Genomic DNA, 16,081 nt, shown 5'->3' on the forward strand with positions numbered 1-16,081 from the left:
GAGAAACGCATCTTCCATAATGTGCAACTTAGCGGACAGCAAACCAGTTATCAGATCTGCAAAATCACTTATACGGGAAACTTGATTTGGAACTTCTGCCCCATTACACAGTATTCAAAAACTAGTATTACACTGACCATCATTGTCACCACCGTCACCAAGTCGGACAGTTTCTATATCAGCTTTAACATATCATAAGCCCCTTACGACAAAGCTCGGGTGTTCTCCAGTCTACGCAGACCCCGTTTTCCCTGCAGATGTGAGCGTAGGAATTTATCATCTCGCAGGCTTCGTCCTCATAGCAGCTGCTCTCTGCGCAGGCCTCGTAGAACATGTTGGGGGAGATTACCCTGTGGCACTCTACAAACCGATCGGAGAGCAGAAGGTGACAGTGGCTTGTTGCGTGCTCAGAGCATCTGTCTTCTCTCCGGATTTCACAGATCTTCCCTGGCTCTTCCACCACCCAGTCTTGAATAAACACGCTGCTCTCAGGAGTGACAGAGCCATCACGCAACGTGAAGTCATTGACGTGGTTCTGGTCACACACCCCTAGGAGGGTGAGTAAAAGGAAAAGTCTGAATACAGTCAGCAATAAAATAAACCTAGAGAAAACAGGCACAGGACAGACAGAGCCATTTGGGGCTGTTCAGTGAATGCCAAGGGGAAGAGGAATGAATGATATTCCTAATAGCTAGTATCAATAGAGACCCCTGGGTCCTGTTTCCTTGTCACAGGAGATATAGGTTATGCCATGGAGGTATAAGCTATAAAATAGATTATACCACTGAGGATATCATAGAATTAACTTTCCCAGGTAGTAGTACCCCTCACAAACCTTCCACCTGCACTGCAAGCATAGGTCGTGTTTCTCACATAAATGTATATGTGAAAACCTAAAGTTAAACCCTCTTCAAAACAAAACAAAACAAAAAATCTCCTTGAAAAGATAATGTGAAATAAGTAAAACATGTGAGAAGTCTAGCTCATTATTTCTGAGGTATTATGTCAATGAGCTGTTATGCTGATGTCCATAGTAGAAAAACCTACATAGATTAGCAAAGTGCCAACAACAGGAGAATCAGTTCAGCCAGAGAGTTTAAAGGTACAGGGCCACACAAATTACAATAACATAAATAGCAGTTCAAGCCCAAGCAGGAAGCCATTAAAATTACCAGTTTTCAAACTTACCACAAAGCCCTTGTGTTCCTGAAGAAAAGCTCTTTGAATTAAGTTTAAGAAGAAATTCATTGTTTCTTGGAGTAAATGTGAGATTATGTCCAAGATGGGAGAACTTGATTTCGTGCATTATTGCTCCATAGACAGTGACTTCAAAGAAACTGCTAGAATAGGGGATATGAACCCTTTCACCGTTAACAGCCACCTGTTTTCAAAAAGGCAAGATCATCACATCAGTTCTAGCAAGTGGTTACAATCAACCCAATCTTACAGTTGAAACACCTTTTGACTTCACAAGCACTTGAAGATCCAGCTGAATCTTGACATAAGGATCAATTTTGCAAGCTGAAAATTTCTATGGAGTCTAAAAATGTACCGAACTAATTGACCTTCTTTCTGCGTATTATATGTACAACTCCTTCAACATTTTCCGAGTGCATTCCTTCAGCTTCATGTATACACAGACTAGCAATCTAATGCCATGAAGTTAAAATGACACCTACAGACTCTGATTATCAATAAACCTCAGTGAAAGCCAAGGCTGGACACCACCATGCTGGCTGCAGGTGTTTGGTCCATCTTATTTTGCTGCACATGAGTCAGACGAGATCACCTTTGCCTCCCGACTCCTGTGTATCTGAGGAACCCAGAGACTGAAAAATCTTTCATAATGAATTTGAATACTTCTGTGCCTATAAAACAGACATAATAAATGCTAAGGTGGCCTTCCATCTAATGCTGAGGTCCACCTGCAGACAAGGTAAGAATCAACTCTCTAGCTCTTCAACTAACCAGTCTCACACAGGTTTGTGAAGAATAGAGGCTGCTCTCCCATGCACCAAATTGTAACATCGTGTAAAGGACTTCTGCCAACAGAGGAGAATCGGAGTGCAGTATGTCCTGTCTATAATCCCTGCTTTTCTGGCAGAAGTGTCAGGGAGACATTGCCAAATCCCATAATCTTGACGTTGTCATACCAGCAAGACAGGGAGAACAAGAAAAGAAGCATGTCTGGCTTATTATGTGAATGTAGATTGCATCATGAAATTAAAATGAGCATTTGCTCAGAAGCCTAAGAATCGACTGCAAGGGGAACAGAAACTGGATAAAGGGTACAAATTGGTCCCCACAACCTGAAATTCCATAGCATGAGCAGATAACACACGGATCACTTCATTGCATTTAGCTTACTGCCATGTCACTGAAGAGCTGAACAGATACACCACGATGTTTCACTTCAATAGAGTCCATACAGTTCATCTTCGGTGTTGCTCTGCATGGTCCTTCATGGAGGAGAATTTCAACATCATGTTGCATGTCTTGAAACAAGGTGTAGGAGCAATTGCTGGTAAGCTTAAAATTCAGCCCATCAAAAGTGACAATATGTCGAGATGAACTTCCTATACAGACACCTGCACATCAATGGAAAAAGAAAAAAAAAAAAAAAGCCATATGGGCATTTGCTTTTGTTTGAATTAGACTATTTCTTCACAATTTTTATGGGCATGTGGAATCAATTAATTGAGAAAGCTAGGAAGGTAATTAATTGCAAATGCTGCAGAAAATCATTGACAAGAAACTCTGCTAAATACTTCATCATGTGGGTTTGTTGGGTTTTTTTTGAAGTACCTTTTTCTGTAGCAACTAGCACTAAAAAAAAAAAATTGAATAAACTCGTAGAAAATCCCTTACCATGAAGTTTATTCACATTGAATATCACTTATTAATAAATTCTACATGAAAAATGAAAGCAGGGAAAATGTATCCCTTCCCTATATGTAGAAAAACTGTAACATTTATTTTTTAAATTTCGCATTGCATTTTTATTATGGTATTGCATTTTATTCTGTGCAGCATTACATTTGAAAGAAAATAACATTACTTCATTCTTACCAAACACATCACAAGGCGATATCTGGGAACTTTTTTTTTTTTTTTTTCAGATGGGAAACAGGAAAAGGGCAGAGATGTAACATGCACGGGACAAACTAATGGTCAACTGATAGCTCAGTGCCCTGATCATTAGATTATAAACACTTTGTTGTCTTCACAAGCTGGAAGGCAAGAATGTTTACAATCTTACAAGTACCAAAACCAGACCTGAGCAAAAGGATGCTTCTGACTTATGTGTTTTCAAATCTTTTTGCTTAAAGATAATATGGACAATAAAAGCAATGTCAGCTAAACATATAGGAAGAAAATTCCCATTGTTAATAATTCAGCTACTTGGATTCTAATTGAGATTTGAGAATAACTTCTTTCCCATTCATTGACACAGCAACTTGGGCTAGGAAAAAAAAAAAAAAAAGTCTATCTTGTGTACTGTCAGGCACTGAATTGTCAAAAGGTACATCCCTTTGGAGCACTGGAGCATCTTCAGACATTCTACTGTACCTTCTTATAAAGTTCATGTATAAACAACAATGAAACAAGGCAGCAGTAAAACAATGTTTCTCAACATTTTTTTTAATTCGTGGACATTAAAAAAATTCTAAGGATAATAAGAATCCTTTTAAATTTGTCATAGGTATTCTGTAGCACAGAATATATTAATGCAATCCATTTAAAAATCAACTGAATAGTCCACAAACTCTCAAGAGCCATGAATCACACATAGAATGATCGAGTGGTTTGGGTTGGAAGGGACCTTAAAGATCATCTAGTTCCAACCCCCCTGCCATGGGCAGGGACACCTCCCACTAGACCAGCTTCGTATTTCTATAAAATGCGTAACTAGTTCAGCAAGCAAACACCTTCATGGTTTAATTCCTGATCTGTTCTCTGGACTCAGTTATACAACACGGGAAGAATACTTTCTCAAGTACTTCCTCTTTGCATTTTCACATCATCTGCACTGCCAAGCAATCATTTGAAAGGCCTCTGGTTCTCTAAATGACTGAGCACTACTTTGCTGAATCACGAGTAAAACGAAGCATGCGCTGCCAGGCTCCTGCAGCGCAAATGACCTAACCAGCCTTCATCCATAACAACAAAGAGATGCTGAAACACACTGACCTCCTGCTCAGCACTTACTTTGATATGCCCATCTCGAAAGTTTATTGATTGCTGTGAGTTTCGACTCTGACTCTAGCACATACAGCATCAGAATCAGCCTTCCCACCTGCTATGGGTGTTGCTTTGGTTGAAGCAGCATCACCCTGATTCTGCTAAGTAGTCATTGAAATGAGGCTACTTTACCCATGGAGTTTTGATCAACTGGATTGAGTTGGGATTTTTTCCTCCTCTTATAACATATGAAAACTTACCACTTCTCATCACAAGCTGTATCACCTTGGGGGCGGGAAAAAGTAAAATTTTGCATATCATGGTGCACTAAATTCATAAAGAGGTAAACAAATGTTAATTCACGTTGAATAGCAGCAACCTCAAGTCAACTAGGTCTTTTCACGATAACCAACTAATGGTATGAATGGTATTTTTCATTTCATCCTGTCAGAAAATGTTTATGACGACACGTTGTGCCCAACATATACCAAAATTTATGCCAAAAGTAATGCCTTCACGTTGCTATCAATGTATTTAGGATCAAGAAAATTATTACAGATGCACTTTCTATGGGTAGATATCACTAAGAGTATCTTTTAAACTTTATAAAATATTTATGATTATTCAACTAAAATCTTTCTACCTTTTTGAAATATTCATATCAAAACAGAAATGTTAGTTTTAAAGGGTTTGAATAATTGAATGCACCTTTAGGAAATGCTAAAAGTTGGGGTGTTAAAATTTTGGATGTCTAACAGTTCAGGAATCGATATCTAGCTACCCAGCTTAGGTATTTCAAGGAGTGCCTTGAAGAAAGTGTTCTTAAAACAGCCAGTTCAGCAGGGGACATTGTAAATTGAGATTATACATTATAAAGAGAAGATATATACAGGGTTGTGATTTACTCTAAAAAGTAATCATATGACTTTAGGTGTAAGCCCAATTTTCAGAATTGCGTTGTGGAGTACAGTCCTCTAAGCTTCATTAAAGCCAATGAGATTCAGGTGCTGAAAAGGATTTAAACACTATTAAAAATAACACCTAAATCTCCTATTTTGGAGATTTCTGCAAATTTTAGCTGTAATAGCATGCATGACTGAGCTCCATCTGAACTTTTGGACATTTAATTCAAAATAAGCATCTTGACTAATTTTTATGGAAATTGAGCATATGACTACGGTGCGTTTGGCACCGAGAGAAAGTGAGGCTCAGCCTGCAAACCCAGCGTGAGGGGTACCAAAAGACTCAGTGCCTGAGCCTACCCCTCCTTCCACCATGAAGCGCTCTCCCCTGTGACCGCTGTGGAGCGATGCTCTGTGCCATGCTGCATGTAGCCAGGTGTCACTGCCTCCTTTATCCCGGACTGCCACCATTTCACTGTTGTCAGAGCATCTGTCTGGGCACTGAGGTGATCCAGAGGCCCAGGCTAATTTTTTTGCTTGAAATCATCATTCTTATTTTCTTCCCTCAAGTCTTCCTTTCACATATATGGGATTTTCCTAAAGAATCTCTTTTTTTTTTTTTTTTTTTTTTTTTAAATAAACAGATCATCAGTCTCAGGGCTGAATCCCTCCACTCTGTAAATGAGTGTAAGTGCACTTAATTTCTGTTCCTGCCACCTCAGCCAAGGCAACAGAGTCTTCACCATTTCTGCTCAAATACTCAGTGTGAGGTTTTCTGGAGGCAGGGAACATTTGTTGTTGTTGTTTCTTTAATACACACACCTGATGCGCCAAACCCTGACCCCTAGAGATGGACCAAGAATACATCACTTGCTTACAGCATGCCGAGATAAATTTCTGTTTTCTTCCATACACTCTCATTCCCCCTTCACACAGCTTTGGAAATTGCGTGTGAGATTCTCTGATAAAGCAATGTAGTTATGCTAATGTAAAAAATAAGCTTGCAGTGGCCCTGAACTCGCATCACACATTCCAGGCATCAGCGAGACTCTGATTTAAGAGTTTATTTAAGCCGTGTACAGCGTTAATCCCTCCCACCTCAGTCACTTTTGATGTGTACAATGACTGCGCAGCTCCATTCAGCATTACATTTCTGACAAACATTTCAAGTGATGGGGAGGAAGGTCGTACATGCAAAGACAGATACTCACAGGGACACATCCATCGGCAGCCACAAGTTTCTTCAACCTTAACAGCGGGAAGATTGCTGTGACATACCGGTTTTGGCATCCTTTCACAGTTAATTTGGTGACTCTCCAGAACCGTGTAATCTCCTGGAAAGCATGTCACAGTGTGGCACTGGTCTGGTAATGTCCATTTGTCACCAGGCTAGATAGGGAGACATGGATATTTAGCAGTTTGAAAAGAACATGGGCGGAGGGAAGAAAAATGCAAAACTTGGCCGCTGCCACGCTCCTACAGCTAGGAAGTAAAGTGACACTGACAGCAGTGCTGCTCAAATTAGCCTTGGATAATTAAATAATAGAATGCAGCATATTAAGGACTTCATGAGGATGAGAAAGTTTAAATTAGCAGCACTGTAAGAAATAGACTCCGAAGTTCCAAGCAAAAGATAATAGTCTAGAATAGGAGATGTTTAGTCACAGCAGAATGAAGTAGCTGGTACTCCATCTATTGTTAGCTTAGCCATCCTACAGCATGCATGCATAGCTTTGTCAATCAAGAATTCCCCCCAGCTTTTCTTTAAATGTCAAAGCCTTTAGTTTTCATAAGCCATAAAAATTTTAGAAAAAGCTCTGTGCACAGATGGTCATGGCACAGCAGGAATTAACAATATTTGTTCCAAGCTGGAAAGGCATGGAATACTCTAGTTATTTTATCCGCAACTCCAAAATTTCAAAACACTTCCTCCCTTCCTGAAGGGAAATTGGTCATTTACCAGATTAACGTTATTAGACATACACAGTGGTTTTGTAAAATTAAAAATAAAATATAAACTATATTCTCATTTTCTAAAGGCACCTAAGGATTATATAATACCTAAGTTTTAAGGCACCAGGATTACATACTACTAAACGAGGGAGAAATAGATGTGGTCACAATCTGGAATATCTCAAGATTCATATCTGCAAAAAGCTGAGCTCTCTGGCCCCAATCCCGCAGAGCTCTAAAGTCAATAAATAGGCTCAATGAATTTCAAAACAGAATGTTCATCCCTGGGGTCTGCATTCCCAAGAATATCCCCAAATGTGGGAAACAGCCCTTTCCAGACCTATCTCTACAGAGGTGAGTCCAGAAGCACTAATAACAAGTGAGACAGTGGTTCTATGAGCTGGGTAACATGCCTTGATATTCAGAAGCAGAAACATATGGGGAAAAAAAAAAAAATTGCTGTTGAGCAAGGTTATCTCCCATTCTTTCCTTTACAGCTTACCCATCATTCCCATGAAAGAGAAAAGCAAAGTGGCAAAACATCTGGGTTTAGAGAACAAGTCATAGGAGGAGAGGCTGAGGAAACTGGGCATGTTTAGTTTGGAGTAGAGGAGGCTGAGGGGGGACCTCATTGCCCTCTACAACTCCCTGAAAGGAGGGTGCAAAGAGGTGGGTGTTGGCCTCTTCTCCCAAGGGAATAATGACAGGACCAGAGGAAATGGTCTGAAGTTGCCGCAGGGGAGGTTTAGATTAGATATGAGGAAGAATTACTTTACTGAGAGAGTGGTCAGGCACTGGAACAGCCTGCCCAGGGAGGTGGTGGAGTTGCCATCCCTGGAGGTATTTAAGAAACGTGTAGACGTGGCACTTGAGGGCATGCTCTAGTGCCCGGGATTGTTGGGTTGTGTCTGTTTGTGGGTGGGGTGATGTGTGGTTGTGCGTGTTTGTTTTGGTTTGGTTTTGGTGTTTGGTGTTCTGGGATTTCTAGGATTTTTTTTGTTTTGGGGATTTTTTTGGGTTGGTTTTTTTTGGGGGGGGTTGTTTGTTTTTTGTTGTTGTTGTTGTTGTTGTTGTTGTTGGTTGGACTCGATGATCTCAAAGGTCCCATCCAACCAAAAACATTCTGTGATCTAGGTAAACACAGCATCATTCAGACTATTTTTTGGCACTACTGTGCAAACTAAGAATAGTGATGTAAAAGTACTACTCTGTGTCTCTGAGCTATGTGATAGTGTCATGTCCAAAAGAGAGCTGCCAGATTTTCAGCCATAAAAAATTTACATCTTAATACAAGTTAATTTACTGCTTTAATTTTAGTAGTTAGATACTGCTTTGTATCTTTCAGGACAGTGAGGAGGGAACTTGTCCTGGAAGTGGCTTAATACTTTTCAGGCTTGTGAGCCTAGAGGAAGCTGTGAAACAGTAACATAAGCAGCTTTTAGTATGGAAAAAATATTTAGATAGGAAGAAATTGAATGTTTTTTAATTAGAGTTGTCTCGCCTACAACTCACTGAAAGCAGAGCACCTGGAAGGGTACACATACAGCTGTGCAAGTCTGGCAAAGGACCCTTTAACTTCCATACATATTTAATTGTTTTTATTTCACTCCTTAACAGGACATCTATTGGAAAACATCTAAGAGCTGGACAAGAAAAGCGCAGCACGTTAAAACAAACAAAAAAAATAATCAATTGAATGATCCAAACAAAGCCAAGAATCCTGGTGCAAAGGAAAACGCAGGGACTCTGAAGACAAAGAAAACCTAAATCCCAATTGATATGAAATCGTAGGAGTAGGAATAAGACAGAAAGGAAAGCAAAAACAGAGGTTTCTAAATTGTGAAGGATAAGTCTGCTGAAACCGATGAGCCTGCCAGAACACCGGAGGAAGCCTCAGACTTCCTCTCTAAGGGAGCTCTGAACCTATGGACCTGGACTTGCACAGTCTTCCTCTCACTGTGCATCTGCAGGAGAGAGAGCCATTTACCTCAACTGGGTTCACCAGCTGGCACCTTCTAACTTAGTTACTGGATATGATCATTTATAGTACTGGATATAACCAGTACTAAAAACTTACATGGATTCAAAGAATGACTGAACAAATTAATGGCAGAGAAAACTATTGAGCACTATGAAACACAAACAGATGCCACTCACAGCTCAGGGTGTCCCTGAGCCACAAATTATTCAAGGCTAAGAAAGCTCAGGGAAGTATCATATATGCTTACTTACATTCTTCCCTGACTTCTATTTTTGGCCTCATAATACAAGGGGTTGGATGCATTTTTGGCCTGACCTAGCACATTCGATCTTCTGTCCTTGTGCTACTAACCTTAGCCACGAATCTGCCTTCAACAGTCATTTTGAGGGTAGAAGTAATAACAACCAAAAAAAAATTGTAATGAATCGCATCGCTCCTGATATTAGACAGGATTTAGGCTGAGTTTTTTGATCCTGAGAACTCTGATTTCCTTGCAGACTGCAAGAGATCAGTTCCCACAATCTCCAGGTGCATGACAGACATCCCACTTGGGGAACTGAGCCTCCTGCTGTAACTCTGAGTAACGCCTCAAATATTATGGAACTGATATAAGAGCCTGTGTTTTCTGAATTAGGAAAGAGCCTTGATTCTTCATCCCTGTGGATTGTGGACTATGCTGGAAGAGGGTGTCAGGTCAATGATGGCACGTTACTGACCGGGAGTCGGCAGAGTAATTCAGAGTGTGGGTGCTCAACACCAGAGGCAGAGCATTTCCAGGGTGTCCTGTAAGGCACCACAGGATGCCCAACAGCCTGCTACAAAAGGTAATGGCTACCATGTTGGCAGTGTCTTCTAGAACCCATTTTTTTCTGGCTGACAGAAGAGGTAACACAAAATCCACCTAAATTTGGAAATGTGGTTCATTTTTAATACGGACTGGAGCTTGACCTCTTTTCTTCCACAAGCATTTTAGCCAGAACGGAAACTGTGCTTTAAGTTTATCACCAAAAAAATGAAACCTGACACGTCTGAAATTCAAGTCGAGGCTTCCCAGCAGTTATCTACATGTACCTGTGTTTGCTTCTAGAAGCCCAGAGGCCTGGACACATGCGATTCAAATGAATAGACAAGAAGAATCTGATTATTTTTTGGTTTAAAGAGTGACCCCTACTAGAAAACATAATTAAGAAAGTGACCCCTACTGACCCCTACTAGAAAACATGCAACAAGTTTATGCTAATATTTTTAAACGCATGAAGTATCATATACACTCAAAAACCTTGGCATTTCACCTGAGATGAAGGAACTGAACCACTTATAACATCTATATCATTCCTTTCTTAGAGCAGCTCACTTTGGAGAGATCAGACAGGTTTACTAACATTTCTGAGCCTTTTCTAGGGATTCATAAAAGATTTTCTGCAAACAAACACTAAGAACTTTAATTTCATTACTTGAGATGGGTTTCCCTAGAGAGATGACTATCACACAATAATTATCTTCCTATGAAATTTTCATAGGGACAAGATACTTGTATCTTAGCAGAAGGAGAGGGTCTGGACAATGACGTTGCCTCCCCCTCACATATGCACCTTTATTCTGGCCATGTCTAGCTTTTCCAGAAGTTCTTTCACCAGGAGATAAAACTACATTTTTCTTTGTCAGGGAAGACACGCACTGTCACAAGTTTTGGCTCTACACTGCCTTCAGTAGTATTCAACACACTGCAAGATCAAGTGTTATTAGAGGAAGTCTCCTTTGTGTGCAAAGTTATCCTATCAGTTCAAAAGCCAATATTTTCATCCTCCAAAATAATTCTCAATATTTAATGTTGTTCAACATTTTTTGTTTCAGATTATCTAAGGAAGTATCCATGCATGGGTCCTGCATGAATTTTGTAGCTTGAAATCCAAATGGATGACCCGGGCAATATACTTACTTTCTTTTTGTTTCCATCCTCATCTATACATTCTCTGACAGGGTCTGAAAGAGAAACGGACATCTTTCAGCCATCACAATCCCTTAATCCAGCCTTTTAACTAAGTGGTGGTGACCACAATACAGATTGCTTGCTTAAAAATGTGACTTAGGAGGTAAGAAAGTTGTGTTTGTGTTAGAATGTGAGAATCCCTACCTGAAGACTGCAGGAATTTGTCCAAAGTGTACAAGACTAAGTCAAATAATGCATAGACTTTGCTTCTGCTAGCATTACCTAACTTCTGCAATGATGTTGGTCTCAAAACAGGCTGTGAGCAATAGGTAGGCTGTAATTCCACAGCACTCCTTGCACTGACATAGAGCTCTGCCCAGATGGTACTTAAAAGAAGATCATGGCTTTAGCTCTGAGGCAGGTTCCAGCCTTACCGCTGAATCTTGTGATGAATTGTGAATATTTCTGGTAATTAGCAGGTAGAATTTACACACCCATGCACACACCCATTTATTAAATGCAGAAAGATAAATACAGCAAGTATTTGCAAGATAAGATTTGTCATCAACTAGCATAAGGATGAAAATAGCTGCAATAAGAATACCCAAATTCAGTTTCATTACATTCAGGCATTACTGTGATGGGCAGTTTTTTATATAATCAGGCACCCATTGAATTGCAGTTTCTATTTTTACGTGCTCTCATTACACACCTAAAGGTATATAGAAAGTAATTTCATATAAGTACTATGGTATCACAATGCCATAAGCACTGTCAAGGAAATTAAAACACTGACTAGCAAACTCTTTATATAATACTGTACTATGCTAGTATATATAGGCTATGTGTTCTGTCTTTTCCAGTTCAAGTAATTCATTTTGAAAGCATTTAGGAAATCTTTTAAACCTTTTTAATAGTATTATTTTTGGTACATTTCCATACATAAAGTAAGACTCCCTCCGTACAAGAAATCCAACTGTATGAGTCTGGAGGGGAAAATTATACTTTACAGATTGTAAGAAACTTAAATAAAACAAAACAAAACACACACGCAAAAAAGAACATAGTTTCCCACTCTGTAGAAAAGGCTTTACCATCAGCAAAAGGGAGAGCTAAATATTTCAGTTTTAGGTGTCTAACATAAGATACCTATCATTCAAGTTTTTGAGCATACTCTTTTTGTTGTTGTTGTTGGAAAAACTTTCATAAAAATGCAAAGCTTTCACCTCTAGCACCAACAGGTTATAGCACAGATTGCAATAAGAAAATAGTTACTGGTTCCAAATTCCTGCTCCCCATCCTATATCTTGGATCAATGTAATTTAGGGCAAGAAAAATCACATATTTTACGGTGTGAGGAGAGGAAATGCATCTTTAAAAGCTTATTTTAAAAGAAAAGAAAGAAAATGGCAGCTGTTTAAATCTAGAAAATGGCAGCTGTTTGATGCTCTGGAGAGATTTTAAAATGCCAGAAGTGATCCCAGTGGAGACTGATCGGATATCTCTAAGCTGGACTGTGCACACTCTGCAACTTCCTCGTTCTTAGTGGTACTTGGCTCTGAAAAAAAGTCCACTTATTTTAATGGAGACATAACTAAGCCCTAGTAAAGCTGGTAAAAACCTGTGCAATGACTAACATGATGAGACAGTGGTTTGTGGAGAGAACATGTAGATACTATTGTAATAGAAATAACAACAACAATATGAGTAATAAGTATCTATATACACACAGATCAAGGAGGCAAAAGTAGTAAAATACTGTCTGGAGTTGAAGTAAGTTTCCTTAGATAGGGGTCCTTGCTATCTACAAATAAATAGATGTTCGTTTAAAATATCATACACATTTTTTTCCGCAGTATTTGTTACCCTGGAAAAGTTAATTCTTTCTTATTCTTTTCCTTTTTTTTTTTTTTCTTCTTTACACTTTGGCTGAATTCTGTGTAGATATTCACATAACAACGTGACATAACTTACCCATGCACACTTTTTTGATAAATTCACTATTCAGTGTGATCATAGTGGATAAGTCTTCAAAATTCTGAAGCTTCATGATTCTGTTAGCAGCTGATGGCCCAGTCAAAGTCCTTAGTTGCTCTTCATCATAACTGTTCCCAACTCCAATTGGAAACAGGGATACTCCTAGCAAAAGAGAAGAAAGGGTTTTAAATGGGCGATAAATAGTGTTGTATTTTGTTGTTGTATTTTTTTTCCTTTGCTTCTTAAAAAAAAAATAATTGGGAAAAGTTTTTTTCCAACATTTAATTTTCATATTTTACTTGCATCACTCCCTCCACATAGGCTAACGGCAATTAAGAGCAGAAATGCTAATTCTCTAATCACAGTGTTAGCTTAGACGGGCTCTATTAGTCCCAAGAATAATGTGATCATGTATGGTCAACAAAATGCAGCTGAAGATTTAACGACAGCATCTTCACTTTTTTTCCAAATGTTAAAAAAATCTCAATATGTTGGGGGTTTTCTTCAGTTACATGGCAATTGGATTATTTTCAAGTCATTTAATTAAAAAATAATAGTTGTTATTTAGTTCATGCCTTTTTCAATAGCTCCCAAAGCAGCCTACAAAGGAAGTACCTCAGCTGAAACCCTGAGGAAGCTGAGGTACAGAGACTACAGCCAGAAAAGAAAAAAATATAACACAGCACACATTGATACCAAAAGCATATTGCTGTCAGTGCAGAATCTGATCAAATCTTCTGTCTCTTTATTATTATTACAGTGAACCTTTCAGGATTCACTGTACCGCAACACTATTGAATTTATAACATTAGATCATGTTTCTGTCATCCTCATCTATTCACAAGAACTGGGAAAATGAAATGCCACTAATTTGCGAAGCCTATGGAAGCTGTTCAGCTTAAACCGTAGATTGGTCCTGAATTTACCAGTATTTCAGAGGCATCTTCATCAGGCAGATTTTGTTCAGCCCTGTTTCCTACCAGAACATTACACACAGTAAGTCCATACCAGTGGACTTATATGAATATACCAGTGCCTTAATTTGTCATCCCTTGTTCAAGTGCATTACTTAAAAAGCGACAACTCTGCTTAAAAATAGTGACAGGGAAACAAGATTTACTGTTCATTCTTGCAGAAAGTGCAGCCGCCTCCACAGTGTCTTCTGATCTCCCAGACACGATGACTATCGCGACCTTTGAGGCGCCGGGCCTCCCTCCATGGGATTCCGACATTGCGTTCTGGACTACAAAATCGATGGCTTTTCCTAAGAAGAAATGAATAGATAAATGAAAGTTATGATAGAAAACTCACGGAAGGCTCTAAAACTAAATCTTACTTCATATTAGTAAGTTATACAGTACTGGAAAATACTTCTTAAAGAACTTTTAATGTCTGCTTTATTGCTGCCACACGAAAGGTCTCAGCTATTAAGAGCCTACCAATACTATTAATACTCTGAAGTAATGGGAATTTTACTGCCTATCCTTAGCCATGAGGATAAAGTTATGCTCCTTACTTTGGTAGTTACCTTCTCCAAAGCGTTACCACTGGTTACACAAAAGGAGAAATGATATTGTAGAAGAATATGTACTTATTTCCCAATTGCAGAACAACAGTGACATCCAGTGGCTATATGATCTACAACTTCCCACCATTGAATTACGCACGCAAGTTGCTCAGCTCCCAGAGAAGATCTAGTCCTTCACTCATTCGGTCAACTTTTTCTATGGGTGTGAAAAGCTATCTTGTCCCTCCCCTACTACCAGCAACCTCTCTGAAATCTAGACTCAGACTAACCCACACTATAACTGGGTGATCCATATTAAAAAAAACAACAACACACACACACACACCCCCCAAAAAAAACCCCACAACCAACCAACCAAAAAACCCCAACAACCAAGAAAACCCATCAAACCCCATAAAATACATGATTCAAGTGACAAACTGGCTTAAACGGGTAGCTGCTGCCCTTTTATTTAACATCTGTGAGCACTCAGGCAAATTTTTGTTCAAAATCATGACCTCAGCAAGAGAGCTGTTTGCTATTACTTGTACTTAGATATGTATTTGCACAAATATTTATACTGGGAACGATGATAGGGAGCTTTCTTAAAAGCTCTTTTGGGCTTGGAAGTTATCAGGTCAGGAAGTACCAATGGTATCGGGTGACTGATGCGATATTCAGGGCAAATAGCGAACGGTGAATAATAAATACCTGAAAAACTAGTTCCTCTGAGTAACCTGCAAGGCCTGTGGAGCAGAAATGTGTTTGCCTGAAGAATTCACTGAGTAATTTTAAATAACAAACGCATCTGTAAAACACTGGAAGTCAGATCGTAGATAATTCACCAGCACACCACCAAAATACCTTAGCACACCTGAGCATTTTGCACTTCGTGTCTTCTTTCACCATGTCACTCACCCCTTTTCATTGGCAAAAGCAAAGAGCCTTTTCCCAAGCTGCTGCAAGCATGGACCACCTTGAGGACACTCACTCAGCACATTCGCTATTGATAACATGGCTACAGCAACCGGATATTCTGCAAGGCCTTAATTAGGCTTGCAGGAAGAATTTATTCCTTGGAAGAATCTAGCCCAGAATAGTTATCTGAAAAAAGCCCAGATCTTTCCTTTGCCACAGTACTGGTTTGGAGGTGCCATTCCCTTCTCAGTTACCGTTGCTTCCCTGTCCTTTCCTGTTGTCTCTTATACCTTACAGACCCCAACTGTCTCATATCCCCTTCCCACCTTATCCAGAGACCTCTTCTTCTCCATTGGCCCATTATCACTGTTTCCTCCCCAGAGCCTTAGTCTCATCTTCATGTGTCATCTCTCCACACAGATGTCCACACCTAAAGAGAAGAGCTAAGACCCACCAGGAACTTCTACCAGGCCTTTTCATACCCACTGCAGGAGCAGGATTCACATCAGCTTTTCCCCCTATGAGCTTCCATCCATCATGCGCCCTTAACCTCCACTAACAGTCTTCTGTCTAGAGAGGGTCACGCATTTCTCCAAGGAATAGTTTTCAAATGGAAAGATGCATGTTTGTTTAAATCAAATGATTTTTGGAAATGTCAATTATGATCAGAAGGAAAAAAAAAAAAAAAAAAAAAAGAAGAGAGAGAAAAATCAACAGAAAGCTTCCAATAG

At 39.4% G+C, this 16,081-nt stretch overlaps 1 protein-coding gene across 1 annotated transcript in view; it reads right to left on the reverse strand.

Annotated features, from left to right (window-relative positions):
* The window catches only part of VWF (von Willebrand factor), a 145,593-nt gene that overhangs the window by 42,913 nt on the left and 86,599 nt on the right, over positions 1–16,081 (reverse strand). Inside the window, exons 31-37 of the mRNA XM_074168927.1 lie at positions 14,046–14,189; positions 12,923–13,087; positions 10,958–11,001; positions 6,296–6,473; positions 2,368–2,588; positions 1,189–1,381; positions 208–549 (exon numbers count right to left, since the gene is read on the reverse strand). Of these exons, the coding sequence (XP_074025028.1) occupies positions 208–549; positions 1,189–1,381; positions 2,368–2,588; positions 6,296–6,473; positions 10,958–11,001; positions 12,923–13,087; positions 14,046–14,189 (1,287 nt within the window). The remainder of the gene's footprint in view (positions 1–207; positions 550–1,188; positions 1,382–2,367; positions 2,589–6,295; positions 6,474–10,957; positions 11,002–12,922; positions 13,088–14,045; positions 14,190–16,081) is intronic.

This window comes from Numenius arquata, chromosome 1 (genome assembly GCF_964106895.1).
Source record: "Numenius arquata chromosome 1, bNumArq3.hap1.1, whole genome shotgun sequence".
Taxonomy (NCBI): domain Eukaryota; kingdom Metazoa; phylum Chordata; class Aves; order Charadriiformes; family Scolopacidae; genus Numenius; species Numenius arquata.